At 31.0% G+C, this 22,699-nt stretch overlaps 1 protein-coding gene and 1 pseudogene across 1 annotated transcript; both read right to left on the bottom strand.

Moving 5' to 3' along the window:
* Positions 1–6,085: 6,085 nt before the first annotated feature.
* Positions 6,086–9,243, bottom strand: LOC125193424 (potassium channel AKT1-like). The gene is made up of 8 exons (XM_089056241.1): positions 9,053–9,243; positions 7,915–8,280; positions 7,772–7,829; positions 7,357–7,683; positions 7,033–7,278; positions 6,852–6,950; positions 6,431–6,631; positions 6,086–6,289 (listed from the first exon to the last, which is right to left on the bottom strand). The coding sequence occupies exons 1-8, from the start codon at positions 9,241–9,243 to the stop codon at positions 6,086–6,088; spliced, it is 1,692 nt and encodes a 563-aa protein (XP_088912367.1).
* A 10,303-nt stretch (positions 9,244–19,546) lies between these two features.
* LOC125193420 (potassium channel AKT1-like) lies at positions 19,547–22,016 on the bottom strand (annotated as a pseudogene).
* Positions 22,017–22,699: the final 683 nt, after the last annotated feature.

Below are 22,699 nucleotides of genomic sequence, written 5' to 3'. Positions count from 1 at the left end.
TACTCCATATTTATCTCCGCAATTACAAGATTTGATAGATTTGGTTGAGTTTACTATATTATAACTTCCTAATAGGATAAACCTCCCAATGGGGCGTCCATAGATCGGTAATTGATAAACGTCTGTCACGGGCGAGTGCCCGTCGAGCAAGACGGTTTTTTCACTTTGGATAAAAGAACGTCGAGCAAGACGGTTTTTTCTTTCACTTTGGAGAAGGGAATGAATGATAATATTAATATTCTTAATTGATTTTTCAAATAATTATTTATAATGCTGATAACTAACTTAATGAACAAGAAAACAACGATATGGAAAAGATATGCAAATCTCTAATTTAACTAACTAAATAATGATGCATATCACTTTCTTAGATTTTTATTAATAAAGATTATTTACTTTGAAATTTATGGTTTCTTTTCGATTGAATAGTCGAGGGGGGACTGTAATTTAGATGAAATATTTTTCTGACAACCTTTAATCTTTCATTAAATAATCAACGTAAGTAGTTTTTGAATTTTAAATCTAAACAACGATGCCACGTAAATACTCCCTTCGTTCCCATGCATTATTTAAAATCGATTGACTCGGCTCGGATTTTGAGAAATATAATGAAAAATGACAGGAATTAAAGTTGTAGTTGTAAATTAATTGTACATTTATATATATAGGTTGCGCTTTGGGAATGTGCTCAATTCTATTAGGACATAAATATTTTATTAGGTAATTGTAATCGAATTCAAATTACTCCGTATTTATCTCCTTAATTATAAGATTTGATATCTTTCCAATGAGATGTAATCAATTGCTAACTAATTACCAATCTCAAATTGAGACCAATTTTCAATCATTAAATTAGAAGATCTTGTGGTTAATATAATGCCAAATATAATATATTTTAACTTTAAATAATTATTAATTAAATTAAAAGGGTATTAATGTCAATTTCTATATGTAATAATTATAACTAACCACTTTCTCTCTCCTCAAAATCATCTCAAATCTTTAAATTTACGTAACTCTCTCAATTTAAATTATTTTTTTGCAAAAAATATATCAAATTAAAGATAATTTAATAAAGATTCCAACGAGATCTCAATTGCATATGTTCCGACGATGTTCGGGTGATGAAATTTGATAAATTATATTTCAATTTTCGTACATGTTGATATGCAGCTATTTTCAACAAATGCAACAAAAAATCTCAATATATTGTAGGCAAAATCTCAATATTATGCATGTCCAATCTCAATAAAAATGTGTTGATATTTTCTTGTCCTTGTGTTGATATTCTAATGTCATATTGTTGATATTTGTAATACACAATGTTGATATAAAAAAACACTCACGAAAATTATCATATGATAACATAATGACGATATTACCCTTTTGTTGATATTTTGTCTACTATTTATTGAGATTTTGTAAGCTTTAATCTCATCCACTCATTTTAAAATCCAAGGGTGGAGATTTAGTCTTGATTTTGGATTAGGGTGCTATAAGCATTAGAATAGGACCTCTTTTCAATTAGATATTATTGATTATTGATTAATAAAGATTATTTACTACTTCTATAATAGGTGAGTTTGGTTATTATTGAATAGGAAAATGTTTTGGAGACATAATGTCTTCAAGCCATAATGCCATTGTGAGGTTAAAATAGTAATTGTGCATTGAATTTTATTTTTGAAGAAATTTATATTTTGTGTATATACTTTATTACCCTTACATTAATTTGCTTAGTTATTTAAGGATATGGAACTAATAATGAGTGTATAATTTTGTTTTGACTATGTGGGACCTACGCATTTGTGATGCATGATCTTTTTTAATATTTATTATTTTTATTACATTTATTTAAAGTCATATTTTATAATTTTAAATATTGTAATTTTATTAAATTAATAGTATGTTTAACAGGTGAATAAAAGACGCATCAAACTAGACCTTATTGACTTTAGATGAGATGATCGAATAATTATTCAAAAATAATTAGCACAATGAAGTATTAAATTTTTTGGTCAAATTTTAATAAGCTGTAATAAATTAAAATATTGATAAACTTATTGATAATTAATTTACAATTAAACTGAAATAATTTTCAATATTGATGAAATTATTCTTTTTGTTACTACTTTTTATTCACAATAATTTCTTTATAAAAAAATTAAAATTTTTATAGATGCAAAAAGTTTACTATAATTCTTAGTTCAATTCACTATAACGTATGAAGAATTAAATTTGATATATAATATATTGATGCTAATTGAGCAATACAGTTTTGATTCTAAGAATATTATATTTTAACTTTTTGTTTTTCATAATTTTGATTTATGTAATTTTTAAAATTTTGAAACATTACCATCAAACCTCGATAAAAAAAAATAATCACATGTTTCTCCGTTCATCTACTTAGCATTTTAAAGGTATATTTAAAGATATACAATTAATATTTTATCTTTTTCTTTAAAAAAAATATTAGAGTTCTTTATTTATTCACTATATCAGCAACAAATTAAAATTTGAATATTCGTTCCAAAATTCTGATTATTTCTTACTAGTACTAGTCAATTAAAATTAAAAAAAATATATTATTTGTAACAAAAGCTATAGAAATAACACAAAAATATGATAACGCAAAAAATGCTTAATCATAGTAACTATATTATTTTATTATATGAATTGAATAAGAAAAATGTTTTAATTTTTATTTTTTTTATATACTAAAATAATTGATTTTATTATTGTATATTTTAGAATATTTAAATAAAAGAACAAGCTATGAAAGAATGGTAGTACTATTATATTAAGCTATCGAATTATTTTATAATTAAATATAATACTTTAGTTGTATAATGTGTTAATTAATACTACTGTAATGATAAATTTATAATCTGAATTAATATTTTGAAATCCCATGATTCAAGTTTATCCCTAATTAATTCACATGCATTTAGATAATGTATTTAGTTTGATTTTAATTTTCCTTAATTGTAGATATCCATTTAATATGATATTAGGGTAAATTAGTCACAATATAAAATATACTTATGGCAAAGTGACATAGGGGTATTATGGCATAGAGACATTATGTCTCTAAATCACTGCTCGATTGAATAATATGCTTTGAATTTATAAGCTTTCATTTATTATTATGTTTAAGATACTTTTGTTAGAAGGCTTAATAAGTATATAAGTAAACTAATATGATTGAAACAAGCCGAAATCTAAAATTCAGTTCAATTTGAATTTCTAGCAAATTTCAGTTTTTCAGTAATGGGGTATGAAAGCGGAAAAAACAAAACAAAAAAAAAAACAAATTTTTTTATACTCCTTCGTTTCCTAAAATAAAGCCCTTTTTCTTGGGTCGTTTCCAAAAAAATCAAAACACTCCACTTAGGAAACTTCTTTCCTGTATAAAGTGAGATTTATTTTTATTAACACACTTTTCTTTCAACCATTCTTTCATTTTACCAATTTTATGTATTAAAATTTGTGTCGTTTCAAAAGTTTATATTTTTAGGAAATCGAAGGAGTACTATTATATAGTATTCCATCCGTTATAAAAAAAATAAAAAACTTATAAATGACACGACTTTTATTTCATATGCAATTGGTAAAGTAAAAAAGAAGAGAAAAAAGTAGGAGAGATCGATAAAAATAGAAGAAGTTGTGTTAGAGTGTCAACAATAGCAAAGCTGCGGTGGCTATTGCAGTTGGAGGACGAGCCGCGGCGGGGGAGAGAGCGTCGGGTACCAGGCGGTGGAAAAGGTGGAGCGGCAGTTCCGTAGTGGCGTATTGTGAGCCGCCGAGACCGTCGCGGCGGTCAAAACATTTTATTTTATTTTATTTTTTTAAAATTTTTTTTGTACTGACTAGGTGTACAAGTTTTCTTGTGGCGGTGCTGACTAGGCGGACATGTTTTTTATGGTTGTGGCGTGACTGTTCCGCCTATTGTGAACATTCTTAGAGCATCTCCTGAAAGAAAAAATAAATGAAAAATGTATTTTTTATTTATTTACTTTTATAAAAGTTAAATATATTCCTTATCACAATTAACACTTTTACAAAAAGAAAAGATAAATAAAGAAGTAAATTATCTTTAAAATAAAATAATAGTTCAAATGCTTTACAAGAGGCAAGAGGTGGTTGGATTCCACATTTTGACGCAAAATAAATTTCCTAGCATATGCAAATGAGGTGATAAATTAGGGAGTTAGTAATCATAGTTAACTGATTTAATTTGGTTAAAATTAGAATTAAAAACGTTGACTGTTAAAATTTGACGGAAAAGTTAGTTTTAGACCGATTGTGATGTGAGTTGAAATGTTTGGGATGCGAAAATTCAAAAGATAATGTCTAGGACCAAAATCGTAATATGGTCATATGTATAGAGCCAATTTTGGTCTTTACTCTATAAAAAATAAATTATCCTTAAAATAAAATAATAGTTCAAATGCTGTCCAAAACATAAATATGGAATACGTTGTGCATCTCCAAGGGAAGAGGTAAATGAGAGGGTAAAGAATGATAACTACCAAATTTACCTCCTTTTTATGGTAAATCAATCTCCAAGAATAGAGGTAAACGAGAATGGATTATTATATCTTTTTCTATTTTGAGGATGTATCTTTACTTTTCTATCAATGGAAATAAAATTTTATAACTACCATATTTACCTTGAAAAAATTATTTTTTTAAGGGGGAACATATTTGAGAATGTATTATATATTTATGTTTTGCAAGGTATCTTATACTATTTTTTTTATTTTAGAAAATAATATACCTCTAGATAACTTTAGCATAGATTTTGAGTTCCACATTATTAGTACTAGTACCACTACTAGTATTTAATTGGTTTTTCTGTTCGGCTCAATTTTTGTGGTTCGGATTTTTGCTTTCGAGTTTGGTTTTTCGAATAATTCTGCTAAATTGATTTAACTTTTAACAATTTACAATTTTTTAAATTTGGTTCGATTTGAAATCAGTAACTCAATACTCAAACCTAATTCCTAACTGCTGATTAAATTTGTGTAAACGGTGAAATTATAAATCAAGTGGATAGCTTTAGTAATTTGCTAATCATTGCTATCCAAATAAAAATCATTGAAATTTAAATTGAGTAAAAGCTAAAATTGGTCTTTAACCTATGTTCATTTTACGATTTTTTTCCTAGATATTATCTTTTGAATTTCCGCATCCCAAACATTTCAATTCGGATCACAATCGGTCCAAAACTAGCTTTTCCGTCAAATATTAATGGTCAACGTTTTTAATCCTGATATTGACCAAATTAAGTCGTTAATTATGATTACTAACTCCAAGATCAAGATTTTTTTTAATTTGGTTTATTACCTAAAACATTACATTGGTCATTGGCAAAATAATTGACAGTCAATGTGTACAGTCGAATCATACTTTTTTTGAATCGGCTAATTGCAATTTCAAATACCTAAAGAATAAAGAGAGAAGATACATTTACAAATAGTACATTTAAATCCGACAACTCAATAATCTCTAACCGAATTCCAAAATTTTCAACTAAACATTCCTAATCATAATTCTTCAAGACTTCAACTGCACAAAATTTTATGCATTAATCTGAGAAATTGTTTATTCTTGTTCATTTGTTGTGTATCTTTTTCTTTTTTTGTAAACTGGCTATTTTTCTTATATCACGATTTTGCAACCAATAGTCTTGCTTTTCAAGGTTACATAATATTTAGAGTAACAATTGTACTACTTGTATTCAATTATTGTTACTGTCACTGACATCACTATTATAATATCATCGGGGGCAACTGAATACATATTTGTTTAAATTTAAACTTATCAATTCACATTTAATGTGTAGTTATGATTAAAAAAATGAGTTAATTAGAAAATGGTAACCAATGGTAACAATTTTTACTCCTAATATATTGTCCTTAATTCAACAAAAACTGTCAACAAGCTACATGTCCACTGATTAGCATATACATAGTCAAAATAATTTCCTTGTAAGCATACAATGAGCTTCACACAGTATCTACCCAAACCATCAACATGATATCCATAGATTAATAGTATCTCCCTAAACCATCAACAATCAAGGGGCAACCACCGCCGAGGAGGTAGCCTTTCCTGTCTCGGAGACCCCGGCAGGCACCCCTGAGGTGAGAAGCGCATCGTCTCTTGATGGTGCCTTATCCCTTGTCCGCGATGCCACTGTCAGATGCCCTTTTCCGGCTGAAATCAAGTTACCTATCGACATACCCTCAAGTAGTTGCTCCATTCCCGGGTCATTCAAATGCTGCATGCAACATATATTCATTTTTTAAATGTACTCCAATAAAACTTGAAATACCAATTGAGGAATTCTAATTGTTGTGCAGAAACACTTGAACTGGATGTGATAAAGATTATATTCAAAGCTATGCGTATAGATGTATACCTCAGAAAAGTTTTTCTCAATTGTTTCTCCATCTTCAATATGGTCTTTAACAATATCGAGAAATTTAGTGCGCTCCAGCCTTAATAGTTGGGTTAGCCTCTTCGTTTTCACCGTGAACAATTGAGGCTTAAAACAAATCGCACCAATTTCACCAACAAGCTCACCCTTTCGTGCCTCACCAACAAGCTCACCCTTTTGTGCCTCTCCCACAACCTGCATTAGTGTTGTGTTGGCACATAAATTGTCAATTATATCGAATGGTTATAGACATTTGTATTAACAAATATAGGAAATAAACTTGCCCCTTGTTCATTTCTCATATCCAGTAGCTCCTGAAAAATCAAAGTTAATATATTAGAACTTTCAACATAGCACATAATGATGAAAAAGAGAAGAAAAGGTTGAAGGATCTAATTTTTACCACTGCACCCGAGACAATAATATAAAAGTCCGTCGGCGCATCGTTCTGCAAGATCACATTTTTGTTGGGACTGAAATACTCCACACTCATGTCACGGATCTGCAAAACAAAACAGTGTCATATAAGATTGACAAAAAAAGTGGTGAAGCAAAAAAAAATTTAGCTACAAGTATGTCTTTACCAGCGAGAAGAGAAACCCTTCCGACACTCCACGAAACAAGTAAACCTTGTCAATAACCGAGTGGAAGAGATGGTGTAAGATACTCGTCCGGATGGCATTAGGCAATGAATCGAGTATCATTTTCTCTTGCAGGCCCTCCAAGTCGGTTCTATAGTTTAACGTCAGGTGTGATATCATTTGCTCTTCAAGATGAGAAGGCAACTGATTCCTCAGTGCAAAATGCGTAGCAACTTGAACCAATTCTCTCTGTTATTATATCAAAAAGTTACTATTACTTATATAATTAAAAAAACTCAAAGAAAATAAACTTGACAAGTTACTTACATAGCTTTTTCTTTTCATAGTAAGATCGATCATCAGTTGCGAGATATTACCAATCACATATGACGAGGCTGCGAAGATCAACAACATATATATAGTGCACGCCATTCTCTCCTTTGAATTCACGGGATGCAAATCCCCGTAGCCCGCAGTGGAGAATGTTGTGGTGGACCAATACATGCAAAAAATATATCGAGACCAGAGGCCGAGCTTTCGGAAATCGACTCCTTGTGGCATAGCTTGACCGATCCAAGTATCAGTAGGATCATCGTTGTATGCAGCAAGCACATAGAAGAGACAGGCAGCACGATTAATTGCATAGATACCAACCTATACACAATGAAAAATGATATACAATTCAACTACTAAATCATTTTTAAATAATAAGTGAATCATGAGTTTGTAATCATATACTCACTGATGCAAACTTGGCACACCTCAACCCATTGTAATTCCATTTGATATCATTCTCCCATCTGTATTTTGAAGAAAAGAAAGCAATTAGCAACCAATATAATAAAAAATTGAATTTGTATTATTGAGATGAGAATAGAGTTGTATTTGTCAAACACGTCCACAATTCTCTTGAGACGACACAGCCGAATCAAACTGAATAATCCATATTCAGTCAGAATCATCGGTGAAACATTCTTTATAGCTCTCATAGGAATTGCTGAGAGGACATCGGGAACCAACCAAGAAAATGCATATTTGGTAGCAATCTTCCGATGATCGTCCACAATGCGATGCGTGTGATCGTCCACATAAGCGACGAAGAATGTGAGAATGATATCAACTGCAAATAGAATATTGCATATGTTGTCGGCAACGGATAAAAGACTCCATCCTTCATTGTCAAGCACCATCTCTACTGGAGGCACAAAGGCAGAAATGATAACTAGCAAAGCCAAAAGCAATTGCCATCCACTGCATGTCAATTGAAACACTATTACTTACAATAATGGAGTGAGATATAATAAAACTATATTCCAAAAGCCAAACTAAATCATAAAACACTTGGTGTCGATTCTGACCCCAAGTTAATAAAATTTGAAAATTAGATAACAGGGCAGGAAAAGAAGAGCGGCGCCCCTTCTTTTAAGTAGGTTTAGGGATTACACATTTATGGTGTATTTGTAATTTACAGCTTGTTTTATGAATTAATATTTGTTTATAAAAACTAGTCGAAATTCCCCCTTCAAAGTAAAGAACACTGTCATAGTTTCATCTATAAATTATAAATACCACCCAAGTAAAATGGAAAGAAAAATAAAATCAATTAATCAATAAATACCAAGTAATTAAAGTTGAGAAATACTTCAAAATCGTGAGTACATTATACCGAAAACTTAATTATTTATTTTTTGCTAATAATATAATTTTATTAAAATTGTGATAATCATTGCTTTGATTTAATTTAGCGATAACAATGATCGAGTGGGGTACAACCAAGAAAGTTATATGATGTACTCCTACCAAAAAGATTTAAAAACACATAATCAGAGTATATATAGTGATACAAATTCTCACAACATAAAAAAAAATATAAAACTATTTTGAAAAACATCAAATTTGAAGACATAAAACAGCTAAGACACATCCATTTACACATGAAACGCATCAAAATTGAGATGGAATGATACTACGTTGTTTTTCATAATTAAAGATAACAATAGTGTTTAATAAGAAGGAAATGAACCTGTAGTAGGCAGTGTGGGGTGAGATGACAAATGCACGAAGGTTGTAGCGAGGGTTTCTGCGTGCCCCCAAAGCCGGAAGCGGAGCCGTGGTTGGGTGGAACACAGGAAGCAGCGGTGTTTGGGGGCTGCTCTCCGTCGAGAGCAGCTCCGGAGTTGATGCAAACAGGCGCCGGACCATAGACGAAGCCATTGAAGCTGAGCTTGGCTGGAAGAAGAAGATGGAGTGTTTCACTTTGCTTGGCTTAGCTGGAAGAATATGGAGTGTTTCAAAGTTTTAAGACGTAACTAGGGCTCATTTTAATTTATTTTGTTTTGCTTTTTTATTTTACTACTTACTTCATTTTTATTTACTGTATACCCACGGTAATAATTTTAGCAATTCCAATGAATTCAAAATAATTTCTTGATTTCTTGGCTAAAAAATTGATACATTGATTTTTATTGTTTGTTAGGAGTATATTTAATTCTGAAAGAAAAAAAAAAGAGATCATTTTATCGTAATAATAAGGACAAAGTCACGGCGAGTTAGGGCTGACAATTTTTGACACGACATAAACCCGCACGAAATTAATGGGTATGTGTCAAAGCTTATCGGGTTCGTGTCTTTGTCGTTTCGACACGAAAATTTTGTGTCGTGTTCGTGTTACATGTTAAGAAATAATATTATAATAATATTATTATTTTATTTATTTTAAATTTTAAATTAGGTTTAGTCTAATGGAGCACTTGGTATTAGTTACTGTCGTGTTCGTGTTACACGTTAAGAAATAATTAAGTATTGTGTCGTGTCATATATGTGTTGTTATCATGTTGTGTTCGTGTCTGAGGGTAGCGGGTCGTGTTCGTGTTTATTGTTGTCGTATCGTGTCGTTATCGTGTCGACACGATAACGACACAACACGCACGATTTGCCACCCATGCGGCGGGTTCAAACTCCATCATCCGCTAAGAAACTTTCGGCCTTAATTCGCAAAATTGTTCGAATAGGATTAGATGGATTTCGTAAAAAAACGTGTTCATTATTCATGTGGTCAAACAAAAAATAATAATAGTGCACCATTTAATTACAAAAGTTGAATTAGAGTATTATTACTCCCTCCGTTCTATTATAGTTGAGACGTTTCAGATAATTTAGGGAAAAAATGTTATTGTATTAAATGAACGGATTAAAAAGAAAAGAGAGAGAAAAGTAAGAAAAATGAATAAAGTATAGAGAATAAATTAAAAGAGAGAATAAATAGAAAAGAAAAAGTGAGTTAATTATTACTATCATATAGAGAAATGATCCAACTATGAACGAACTTTTCAGAAAAAGAAAACAACTAAACTATGGTAGAAAGGAGGGAGGATATTATAAATGTTGGAGGTGATAGAATTTATTTCATCCTCGCGTGTGAACTATACTTCTATAAGTATTACTATTTCCTCCGTTCTATAGTAATGCAGATATTTCATTCCAATACCAAGATTAATAAAATGATGTATTATGTACTATTAAACATAAAGATACTAACAAAATAGAAAAAAATAAGAGAAAAAAAAAATAAAAATAAAAAATGTATTAAGTATACTAATTATTGTAATGAAAAGAAATGACTCTAATTTTACTAAGAAACGACTCTATTATTACAAACAACTAAAATAAAATTGAGTTTAATAATGATTACATAAAGTACCAACATTAATGTTATTATAGTAAATTTTATGTATAAATGCATTTTTAATTTTTTTGTACAAGTATAGAATCGCGGATATCCAAGTAGATTGGACAATTTGTCAATATATTGATAGCCTGAGACGTCAAATCACACATACATTTGAATATTGCATAGAACAAATTGCAAACACCTAAAAAGGTTTCGTCCTCTCGACGTTTCTGATTTTCATTGGCCACATCCTTTTTGTAAGACTGTCTAAATCGTACCTATTGCAACGGCGTAGAACTAGCATTTGATTTTGTCTTTCATGGATCAGCTCTTTCTCTAATTTCACCACGATATACGCCCTCCATCTATGAAATCTTATAAGTTTGAATCAATGTTAATAAAATTAGTGAAATAAGAGTTTACTAGTTTTATTCTAATATACTACCTCCGTCCCCCAAAATTTGCTATACTTTGACTCGATACGAATTTTAAGAAATGTAATAGAAAGTGAGTTGAAAAAGTTGGTGGGATGTGGGTCCTACTTTTAAAGTACTCCCTCTGTCCATTAAAAATGCAACGTTTTCCTTTTTTGGTTGTCCCATTAAAAATGAAACGTTTCCTAAAATGGAAACAACTCTATCTCTACTTTTTCATCTCTCTTACTTTACTCTCTCTTCATTAACTCACAAAACAACACTACATAAAATCTCGTGCCGATTCCTAAATATTGCATTTTAAGTGGGACGGAGGGAGTATTAGTTTTATAATAAAATGTGAGTAGGAATGAGTTAGTGGAATATGCGGTCCACTACCAAAAATGGTAAAAGTGAAGTGTATCAAATTTTTAGGAACGGACCAAAATAGTAAACTGTATCAAATTTTCAGGGACGGACCAAAATAGTAAACTGTATGTATCAAATGTGAACGTAAAGATTTAGTAAAAAATGAGGTTCATTGATAAAAAAAGTAGGAAAAATCAAAGTTTACAATTTTTTATGCACAGACTAAAATAGCTAAATTGGACAGCATTTCACGGATAAAGGAAGCAATGCTTACAATTGGCAAGAGTAAATAAATTCCAATTTCACAAATACAATTGTCGGGCCAGATAATTACTGTATTTTAAATGATAGTATGACATATTCTAAGAGGTTGTTCAATTGGCAAGATTAAATCTTATTTGGTTTATAAGATTGAATCCCACAACTTAATCTTAGATGTATATTTCATGATAATGAGTCATAACCACTCTCTCCAACTAAAATAATCTCACAATTTAATTTTAGATGGATAGTCTTATGATAACTAGTCATGGCAACCGAATGTCACCTAAATTGTTAATTTTAATACTCCATCATGTCCTTTTATAACCAAATTATATTAATTTTGAATTGTAATTGAGTCATTTTTCTTTACCAAGATAAAATAGTATTTATATTTTTAAGTACTTTATTTTCTTATCACTTAATTCTAACATAATTTTCTTAAATATAGTGGCCAAAAATAATATTCTCTTCGTCTGCCATTAAAAGACTCAGTTAACTTTCATCATAAATGGTAGGTATGTCACATTTTCCACTTACTCATTCTAATCACATTTTATTATAAAATGTAATATAGAAAATGAATCACATATTTCACTATTTTTTTCGCTCATTTTCTTTTATACTCTGTCTGTCTCATTATAAGTGTGATGTATTTCATTTTAGATCGTCACACTATAAGTGAAACATTTTCTTTTATGATAAAAAAGTACCGTAACACTATATCTCTCTTTACTCTCTCTGACCTCTCTTCTACATTTTCTCTCTACTTTTCATTTCATTTCTAAAAACTTGATACTTATTTTTTTTATATTAATGTTAAATTTAAATGAGGCTCCTAATATAAGATGGAGGGATTGTCTCTAAAAGAAAGAAATAAAGAAGGGGGTATAATATGCTAGTACTCCATGTTTTATCATATTCACTCCTACAACCCAAAAAATGTACTATTAATGCTCTATATTTTATTATCCCATTCACTCCTACATTCCAAAAAGTAATATGATCAAATCAAAATGCTAGTTTGACGGCGTTGAGATAAAGCACGATTCATTGATGGTGACAGCTTAAGACACTGTATAAAGATGACTGATTTAATTAGATCTTATTAGATGACCTCGATTTGAGCTTATATGAGTATACATATGAAATTATTGAAAATTGTGATAGTAATAATAGTCCTAGTCTATATAATGCGTACCAAGAAACACAAATAGAAGCAGAAAAGTAAGTACTCCTACTATTGATTATAGGAATATAGAGTAATTATTTAAGCATATACAAAATTTTTTTTATAAAATTTATATGAATGCAAATAATTTATCGTTAGATGGAGTATGTTTTACTTCATACAAAAATGTGACATAATTTGTGAGAGGATTTGTATCTATGTTATGAAAAGTTTTGTTCATGAAAATTAATAATACTACACAGTTTCGATTTAGTAATGTCGAATGTATCATTCTATACCAAATTAATCTTATTGAGTCTCACAATTGAAATATTCGATATATATAAGTTCAATGGAAATATGAAATTATTTGGATTGAAGTATTACAGTAAAATCCATAAAATGTTTCATGACACACATGTAATGTTAATACTATAAAGAAAATTAAATGGAATGTACACTATTTAAAATATGATAGTACTCCTATTTTGTAAGAGAAATGACAAAGAAGAAATTTTAAATATATAACCTAATTTAGTGTTTTCCATAAACTTAATGTAGAAACCAAGAAAAGTGTATAACAACGCTGAATCACTTCTACATTATCCGACCACGTCCACAATTCTAAAAATATTTATATCAAAACTTATAAAAGCATAGCATAATAATACAAGTATAAATTATTACTACTTTAATAATATCTCATCTCATATTCAATTTTTGTATATTGAATTGTGCAATGCACCATGGTTGAAATCGATAGAATCAAAACTTGATACCCAAATTGTTTCTTCTCCTTATCCAATATTTACAAAACTCACGATCAAAAATTTTTGGCTCCTTATTAATTTTCAAATGTTGTTATCTCTCTATTTTTCTTAATTCAAATCGAACAAACAATCAAAATAAATATGAATTTCTCAGTCCTAAGTTTTCGATTAATTTATATCATAGCCTATGCTTCTTATTTCAATATATATTCAACAATAAAAAAAAACTCTTAAATACATATAAAACAAATCAAGCCAACATTCCAAATTTACTAATCTTCAAACTCTTGGTCGGCTACCCCTAATATATCTAGGAGCCAATTCGGGAAAATAGACAAAGCCTATCACTATTTTTTATTTTTAAACTTTCATGGAGTTACACTCTATATATGTTATACAAAAGTATTGCATTCAAATACATATATCTTTCATAGTATCCACTCAAAATGTCTATAATGTAAAAGAGAATAAAATATAGTACAAATATATTAACTAGACAGGATTTGAGTTAGGGCTGTTAAATATGATACTATTAAAATGAAAGTAATAAAGTTACATTAAATTTCATGAAAAGATCCATAAGGAATTGAAAATGTTAGAATAAGAAAAAGGTACTCCATTATTTCAAGGTGGGAAATAATGGGGATTGATACATCGCATATAATCGTATACATTTTGTATAACTTTGTTGATTAACTTGACTAAATCAATAAATTAAAATTAAAAAGAGATTCAATCTAAGTATCAATTCGTTGGAGTTTCATAAAACTTAATGAATCGAAAAATCTACCACATTATAACTAGTGATGGACGAAAAAAATTTGATGGTAAGTTAGGCCTTTATTACAATTACGTATTTTCTTATAGTCGAATCGGTTTATATATGTTGAAATAATATACTACTCCTAGTATTTAGTAGGAGTATATATTTTAAAATTGTTTTGATACATTAGCCTAGCATATAAAAATTAGGTTTATGCAAAAAAAAATTGAACCTGTTCTTTTACTTTCTATTCCTTATTTTGAATTTTCCTTTTTTCTTTCTCAAACCAATTTTTGTAGAAAATTTTCTTTGAATTTCAGCTAGTCCTAAACCTCCATTATTTGAAAATCAATTAGTCTATATCTGCATCAGTTCAATAAGGGCTAAAATTAAGTGATTTCGGATCATTTTGATAAAAATTAATAGAGAAATTATATTTATGCCATGGGATGCGTCTCATTATCTAAATTGTATGCTTACTCCAAATTGTCAGTGTACAACGGATCCTATTCTAATGCTTATAGCACTCTAATTCAAAATCAAGACTAAATCTCCATCCTTGGATTTTAAAATGAGTGGATGAAATTAAAGCTAACAAAATCTCAATAAATGATAGACAAAATATCAACAAAAGGGTAATTTTCGTGAGTGTTTTTTTATATCAGCATTGTGTATTACAAATATCAACAATATGACATTAGAATATCAACACAAGGACAAGGAAATATCAACACATTTTTATTGAGATTGGACATTCATAATATTGAGATTTTGCCTACAATATATTGAGATTTTTTGTTGCATTTGTTTAAAATAGCTGCTTATCAACATGTACGAAAATTGAAATATAATTTATCAAATTTCATCACCCGAACATCGTCGGAACATATGCAATTGAGATCTCGTTGGAATCCTGATTAAATTATCTTTAATTTGATATATTTTTTGCGAAAAAATAATTTAAATTGAGAGAGTTACGTAAATTTAAAGATTTTAGATGATTTTGAGGAGAGAGAAAGTAGTTAGTTATAATTACTAATATAAGATTTGACATTAATACCCTTTTAATTTAATTAATAATTATTTAAATTTAAAATATATTACACTTGACATTATATTAACCACAAGATCTTCTAATCTAATGGTTGAAAATTGGTATAAATTTGGGATTGGTAATTAGTTAGCTACATCCCAATGTAGAACATTAAAAAAATCTTGTAAATAACAATATGGTTTGACTTAATTATGTACTCCTATACTATATATATATCTCTTGGCTTATTCTCATTATTTTTCTAAAATTACAACATATTTACTTTCTCTTATATTATTTTTTCTACTTCTCAAATTTATTCAAGTCAATTAACTCAGTAAATATTATCTTCTTAAATTCTGTGACCAAAAAAAGTTGAACTTGATGTAGGAGTGGAACAAAGGAAATTTTAATTAATAAACTAATCATGACTTATTATCGGCCATTTTCAGTAATATTTAATCATGATGATTATGATTAGAGGCACACTCTACTACATGCATGTATCAACTTCAATTTTAATAAATAAATTATACTACTAATTAATTGTATATATATTAAAAAATTTATCATCCAGGGTTTTGGAGTTGTAGATCAGTTTCTAGCCCAATTCGTGTGGGCAACGAAGATCAGCCCATTATTAAGGCCATATATAGTTTCATTTCAGCTATCCTTCATATTGTACTCCACCAACTACAATTACAATAATATAGTAGGATCTCTGTAAATAATTTCTTTTATATTTTTATAGCTAAATGAATATAAATTTAAAAGCCACCCTATAATGTACTCGAACTCGAGATTTTTGGTATTAGTGATTGTCACTCTACGTACCGCTTGACCAATTTACACACAATAATTTGTCTCTTCTCTCTGCTTAATACTAATAGAACCAGACATCTTACAAAAGTAGTCATTTGTTGCCCCAAACTCCTAATAATAAATAATCACTACTACTACTACTCAATACTCAGCTAGTGATTAGATTTGTCTAATCACTAAAATTATAAATGAAATCGATAGCTTTAGCAATTCGCTTATCGTTCCAACATTAAAAATCATTGGCTGCCCCACGTTGATAATTGATTTCTTACTGCCTTTTTCCAAGGTCAAGCCATTTTTATTTGTTTTGTTACCTAAAACATTACATATATTCAGCAAAATAATTGAGCGTCGAATGTCGATGTGTAGACTGTAGAGTCAAAGTATTTCTTTTTGAATTGGTTGAATTGCAATGTAAAAAACTCAATGAATTTCACACTCTAAGCAATTGGTTAAATTACAATTTCAAAAAGTCAATGAATTTTCAAACGGTCAACGTATCTTAAATATTATTGTAGGAGTATTATGTAATTAGGGAAAAATCAGAAAGGGCAAATAATTATTTTCTATTCAATCCTAATCCTAATCCTAATTCTAATGCTAATGAAAAATAATAAATAATTAAGAGATAAACCCGATTGTTCCAAATATACTCATAATATAGTACAATTACAACTCTTAATAACAATGGCGGCCATTGCAGCAGCCGCAGCGGGCGCCCTCGCTTCCCGTCGCGTAGCCAATGCCAACATAACGCAGCGCTCTTCTTCTTCGCCTCCTTTCTCTCGCACAAGCAGAACCAAAATAACGAAGCGCTCTATCGTTCCTTCTTCTTCAAGAAACGATGGCGTGCTCGTGAGAGCCTTGAACGAACAAGGGGCTGAGATCAAGAGACAGGGTGAGGAACTAAATGCACGGGCCACGATCACGTGCTTTGAGAAGGGAGATGTTTGCGGGAATCTCGTGCTACTACCTCGTAGCTTCGAGGAGCTCAAGAAGATTGGTGTGGAGAAATACGGTGCTTCCTTCGTCAGAGTCTTTAGCGAAGAAGGAGCTGAGATCGATAATATTCGGGTGGTTAGGGATGGCGATCGGGTTAATTTCGCCAGCCAGAGATAGGAGATTATATTTGTATATATTATTCTTTTTTGCATAATAGACATTTTGAGTGAATGCTAATAAAGATAACATTCCATTATAAATATATGTATTTGTATGCAAGACATTCGTATAACATATGTACTAAAAATAATGATGGATTTCGTCTATTTGTCCAATTATGAGAGAAATCAGTTTCTCTCTTTTCCTACATACATATCTCATAATTAAGGTCGACTTCTATAGTATTTCTTTCTACTTATTGACCTACTTCTCGTTAGAGGCATACTATATAAAACTTTTAACTTCAATTTTAATTGTAAGTATAGTAATTGACAGGGGCATGTTAGGCTGTCACCACCCTTTAAAATAACATCATACCATCATTCCTAGCCAATCATTTGTACACGTGGACGAATAATAAGCTGCCATGTGGCAAAAAAAAATCTGGAAAAAGACGGTCAGCAATTTGCTGGTCTTTGTCCAGCAATATCCGACACACTATACAACAATCTATAGATTGTTGGTAGTGTTTGTAATATTGTTGTGTAACGTTTATAATATTGCTGTATAAGCAGTGTCACGGTGTCATTTTAAGAGGGATTGTCATTTTAACATAAACCGTAATTGACATGTACAAATTCAAAGAATTATCACCAGGGTTAGTTTTAGTTTTGGAGATAATTTTTTGGCCCAATTCACGTGGGCCAAAAATCTTTCACAAGGAGTAGTTATTTGGCCGAGATTGAGGGTGACTGAGTTTGGTTATTGAATAACATGCTTTGAAAGTTTGAATTTAAAAATACTCAACTAGTGATCACATTTTGTCTAATCGATGAAATTATAATCAAATTGATAGCTTTAGTAATTTGCTTATCGTTCCACTGCTAAAAATAATTGGCTGCCCAACGTTGATAATTGATTTCTTGTGTTTTTTTTTCCAAGATCTTTTTTTTCTTCCTTTTTACATATAGTTAAAAGAAAATCAATAATAGTTCCCCAATAATTCGAATCTCGAACCTATTGATTTCATGGGAGACACCGAGCGTTAGGTTCGGCAAAATAATTGTGCGTCTATGTGAAGAGTCAAAGTATATCTTTTATTATTTTTATTTTATGATCAATTGGTTGAATTGCAATTTCAAATAGCCAAAGTATTTCAAATGCTCGAAATATTTTTTAATTTTTTGAGAAAAATCAGAAAATAAGTATTAAAAGTGCAAATAATAATCCTTTTTCTATCGTATCCGAATCCTAATCCTAAACCTAAACCTAAACCGATAGTAAATTAATACAATGGATGCCTATATATAGTGATAATGATTGTACAAAAAATTTACAAGTAAAACTCTAAAGAAGAATGGCGGCCATTGCGGCAGGAGTCCGCTATTCTAAAATAAAGAAGCGCTCTTCCTTTTATTCCGATTCTGATTCTGATTCTGATTATTATTTTGAGGCTCCTCGCCCTCGCTTAACCAATCCCAAAACAACGCATCGCTCTTCCGTTTCTTCTTCTTCTTCCTCTTCAAGAAATAACAATGCCTTGCTCTCCACTCGCGTAAGCAATACCAAAACAACGCAGCCTTCTTCCATTTCTTCTTCTTCTTCTTTAAGAAATAACGATGCCTGGCCTACACGATACGTTTCAATCAGGATGTACTGCTTGGGGTCAGAGAAGCGAGATCAACAACTGGTCTTCCTCGTACCTTGGAGGAGATCAAATACGTTGGCATGCATCTATACGGTGCTCCCTTCGTGGGATTGTTCGATGAAGAAGGAGGTGAGATCAATGACCCTAGGGACGTGAGAGAAGGAGATCGGGTGGTTTACGCCAGACAGGCCGAGGAACTAGATGCACGTGTCACGATCACTTGCTTTGAGAAGGAGGACGTTGAAGGGAGGTCCGTGCTCCTCCCTCGTAGTTTAGAGGAGCTGAAGAAGATTGGTGCGAAGAAATATGGGGCTTCCTTCGTGAGAGTAATGAACGATGATGAAGCTGAGATCGATGACATCAACATGGTGAGAGATGGCGATCGGGTCGATTTTGCCAGCCATAAGAGAGTTGAGGAAGATGGAGATAATTGGTTTGAAGATGTATGGAGATCCCTTCTGAGTGAGAGCATCATGCATTTTAGCCATGGGAGCAATTAATGTGCAATCATGTCAACTCTTTCACTATGCTGCACGCAAACAAGTATGCTTATGGAGTATAACTTAAAATACCAATTGAACAAGTTAATTATATGTGTATATACATACTTGATCAAGGTTTTCCACGATTTTTCCTCCAACTCCAACTCCAACATTGGCTTCAACTATTTTCCGAAACGCGGTGAGCTTCAACCGTAATACTTGAGTTAACCGTTTTGTCCTGACCGTGTACGGTTGAGGCATATGACATATCACCCCAATCTCGCCACAAAGCTCACCCCTTCGCGCCTCCCCGACAACATGCATTTTTGTTTCGTTGCCACAGATATATCGTCAGCTTTCTTATATATGACTATACATAGACGTATGTGATCAATTGAGATTTTTTAGTCTAATTAAGAATTGAGATGCATTATTAGCCACTCATTTTTATTTAAATGAGTGGTCCAGAATTTGCCACATGGAAAATATTTTTAGATTAATTAATTATGAAAGGGCACAATGGTAATTTCATGGTACATTTTATTCAATAAATGCATTTTTTTTAATTTTAATTTTTAAATTTTTTTTAGTTTTTAAAAAAATAAAATTAAAAAATTTGAATTTATTTTTTGTCAACTACATATACAATTCATGTCAACTATACACATATAATGTCAACTACATATACAATTCATGTCAACTACACACATATAATGTCAACTACATATTCAATTCATGTCAACTATACACACATAATGTCAACTATAAGTTGTTGACATTTGATGTGCAGACTATTGACATTTGATGTATAGTTTATTGACGATAATACCCCTGAGTTGACATAATCTACTTGCTGTTGGTATTTCAAAAATGTTGTGGATGAGTGGCTGAAAATACATCTCAATTCTCAATTAAGGTAAATAATTTCTATCTAACAGGACCCTATATATATTTATATAAAATATTATTGCCTCTTCATCTCCATCTATCACAACCAGTAGCTCCTGAAAACAAAAACTGTTTATAGATCAGCAAATTTAACACAATAATGGAAGAGTGGATAGAATGTTTAGGGATAAAAATTTCACCACTTCCCCCGTGACAATAATATAAAAATCACTTGGCGTTTCATTTTGCAATATCACATCTCTATTCGGAGAGAAATACTTTACCCTCATCTTAGAAACCTGCCAAAACATTGTGGCATATAAGATTGATAGAAAGTGAAGAAGGGAAAAAATGTTAATTAGTATGAAGTTTACCAATTGGAAGAGTAACTTGTCGGAGATTTTTCGAAACAATGAAACATTTTCAAGCAAAGGGTAGAACAGGTACTTCAAGATACTCGACCTCGTGGCCTTTGGGGAGTGAATCGAGCATCTCTTGCTCGTGCAGCCCCTCTAAGTTAGTTCTATAGTTCAAAGACAGATGCGACATCATTTCGTTTTCAAGATAAGAAGGCAATTGATTCCTTTGGGTGAAATTCGTGGCAGCTTGAACCTTGTCTCTCTGTTATTGTAGGATAAAAAATTGAATATGAAAGTCAAAATATTTAAAAGAGTCAACTTGATATGTTACTAAATTACTTACATAGCACTACGTCTACATAGGGACGTCACCCAGCAACTGTGAGACGTGTCCTATCACATACGTAATTGTTTCGACGTTGAATAGCATGTAGATAGTGCAAGCTAACCTTTCCTTTGTATTCACGACATGAAAATCCCTAAATCCAACTGTCGAGAACATTGTGACTGACCAGTAGAGGGAAATAACGTATCAGGACCAATGCTTATATGACGAAAATCGACTCCATATGGCATTGATTGACTGATCCAAGGTTAAATGGATCATCATTATACGCTGCGAGCATATAAAAAAAGCAAGCAACATGATTAACTAAGAAAATAGTAACCTATACAACAACAACAACAAACGATATAAATCATTTTCTAATGGATAATCTAATCATGAGTTTGTAAATTATATACTTAATGATATAAGCTAGCTGCACCTCACAAAAATGTAGTTTAGACTGATATTTTTCTAAAATCTATTTTTTAAAGAAAAAAAAGAGTATTAACAAACTATACAATACAACATTAGGTTTATAACATGAGATGAGAAAGTACGATTTTACCTAGCAAACATGTCAAAAATCCGTTTGAGACGCCACTGGCGAATCAAACTCAATAAGCCATACTCCTTTAGTGGCAATGGTGATATGAACCAAACAACTTTCGTTGGTATTGCGGAGTTGACCTCCATAGCCAAGGTTGAAGTTGCATATCTAAGTGATATCCTCCTATGATCATCAATAAGAAGATGCGTCGTTGCATCCACATAAGCTACAAACATCGTAACGATGATGTCAATTGCCAATAGAGCAATGAAAACATTGTCCGCGATGGAAATATAACACCATGCTCCATTGCACCACTTTACGTCAGGAAGTCCCATCTCATTTTGAGGGATACAAGCCATCAAGATAACTAGAGGTCAGAATCAACCACCAAGATCTATCATACCAATTCAAGCATGTTTTAGTAAAAATACAAACTATTTTTTCCAGGCTGATGTGCATGTTATTTGTATGAAAGCTAACACAATACTATGTACAATTTTAACACATTCAAAGCTCTAATGGCAATTATATAAAAGTCGGTTGACACTTCATTTTTAACAATCATGTATTGGTTAGTGGTGAAATGACCTGGGAAATAGTTTAGCATATGAGATTCATAGAAATTGAAGGATGTAAAGTTAGTTATTACTGTGATATACCAATTGTAAGAGTAACACTTTGAAAACTCCACGAAATAAGTACACATTTTCAAACAAAGTATGGAAAAGGTGCTTGGAGATATTTGTCCTCATAGCTTTTGGGAGTGAATTGAGCTTCTCTTGTTGTTGTATCCCCTCTGACTCGATTCTAAATGTTAATGACAGATGAAACATCATCTGGTCTACAAGTCGAGGAGGTAGTTGGTTTATGTGTGCGAAACTGGTGGCAGCTGCAGCTTTTTCTCTTTGTTTAATAAAAAAATTAAATATAAAAATCAAAATAGACAAAAAGAAAAATTAATTTGATATGGTGGTTATATAGGAATGGGTGTTCAGAGTGCTATTGATGAATAACTGCGACACATTTCCAATCACATATGCAC

Source organism: Salvia hispanica, chromosome 4 (genome assembly GCF_029641045.1).
Source record: "Salvia hispanica isolate PSC_SH4W2 chromosome 4, Shi_PSC_v1, whole genome shotgun sequence".
Classification (NCBI taxonomy): Eukaryota; Viridiplantae; Streptophyta; class Magnoliopsida; order Lamiales; family Lamiaceae; genus Salvia; species Salvia hispanica.
This window is presented reverse-complemented; position numbering and strand designations above follow the sequence as displayed.

What these genes read in the sequence shown, in the direction of transcription:
- LOC125193424 (XM_089056241.1), bottom strand. Translation starts at nt 9,243, where the DNA reads ATGGCTTCGTCTATGGTCCGGCGCCTGTTTGCATCAACTCCGGAGCTG. An exon ending in CCCCACACTGCCTACTACAG is followed by an intron (nt 8,281 to 9,052) that starts GTTCATTTCCTT and finishes ATTGACATGCAG; the next exon opens with TGGATGGCAATTGCTTTTGG. An exon ending in CTATGAAAAGAAAAAGCTAT is followed by an intron (nt 7,279 to 7,356) that starts GTAAGTAACTTG and finishes ATATAATAACAG; the next exon opens with AGAGAATTGGTTCAAGTTGC.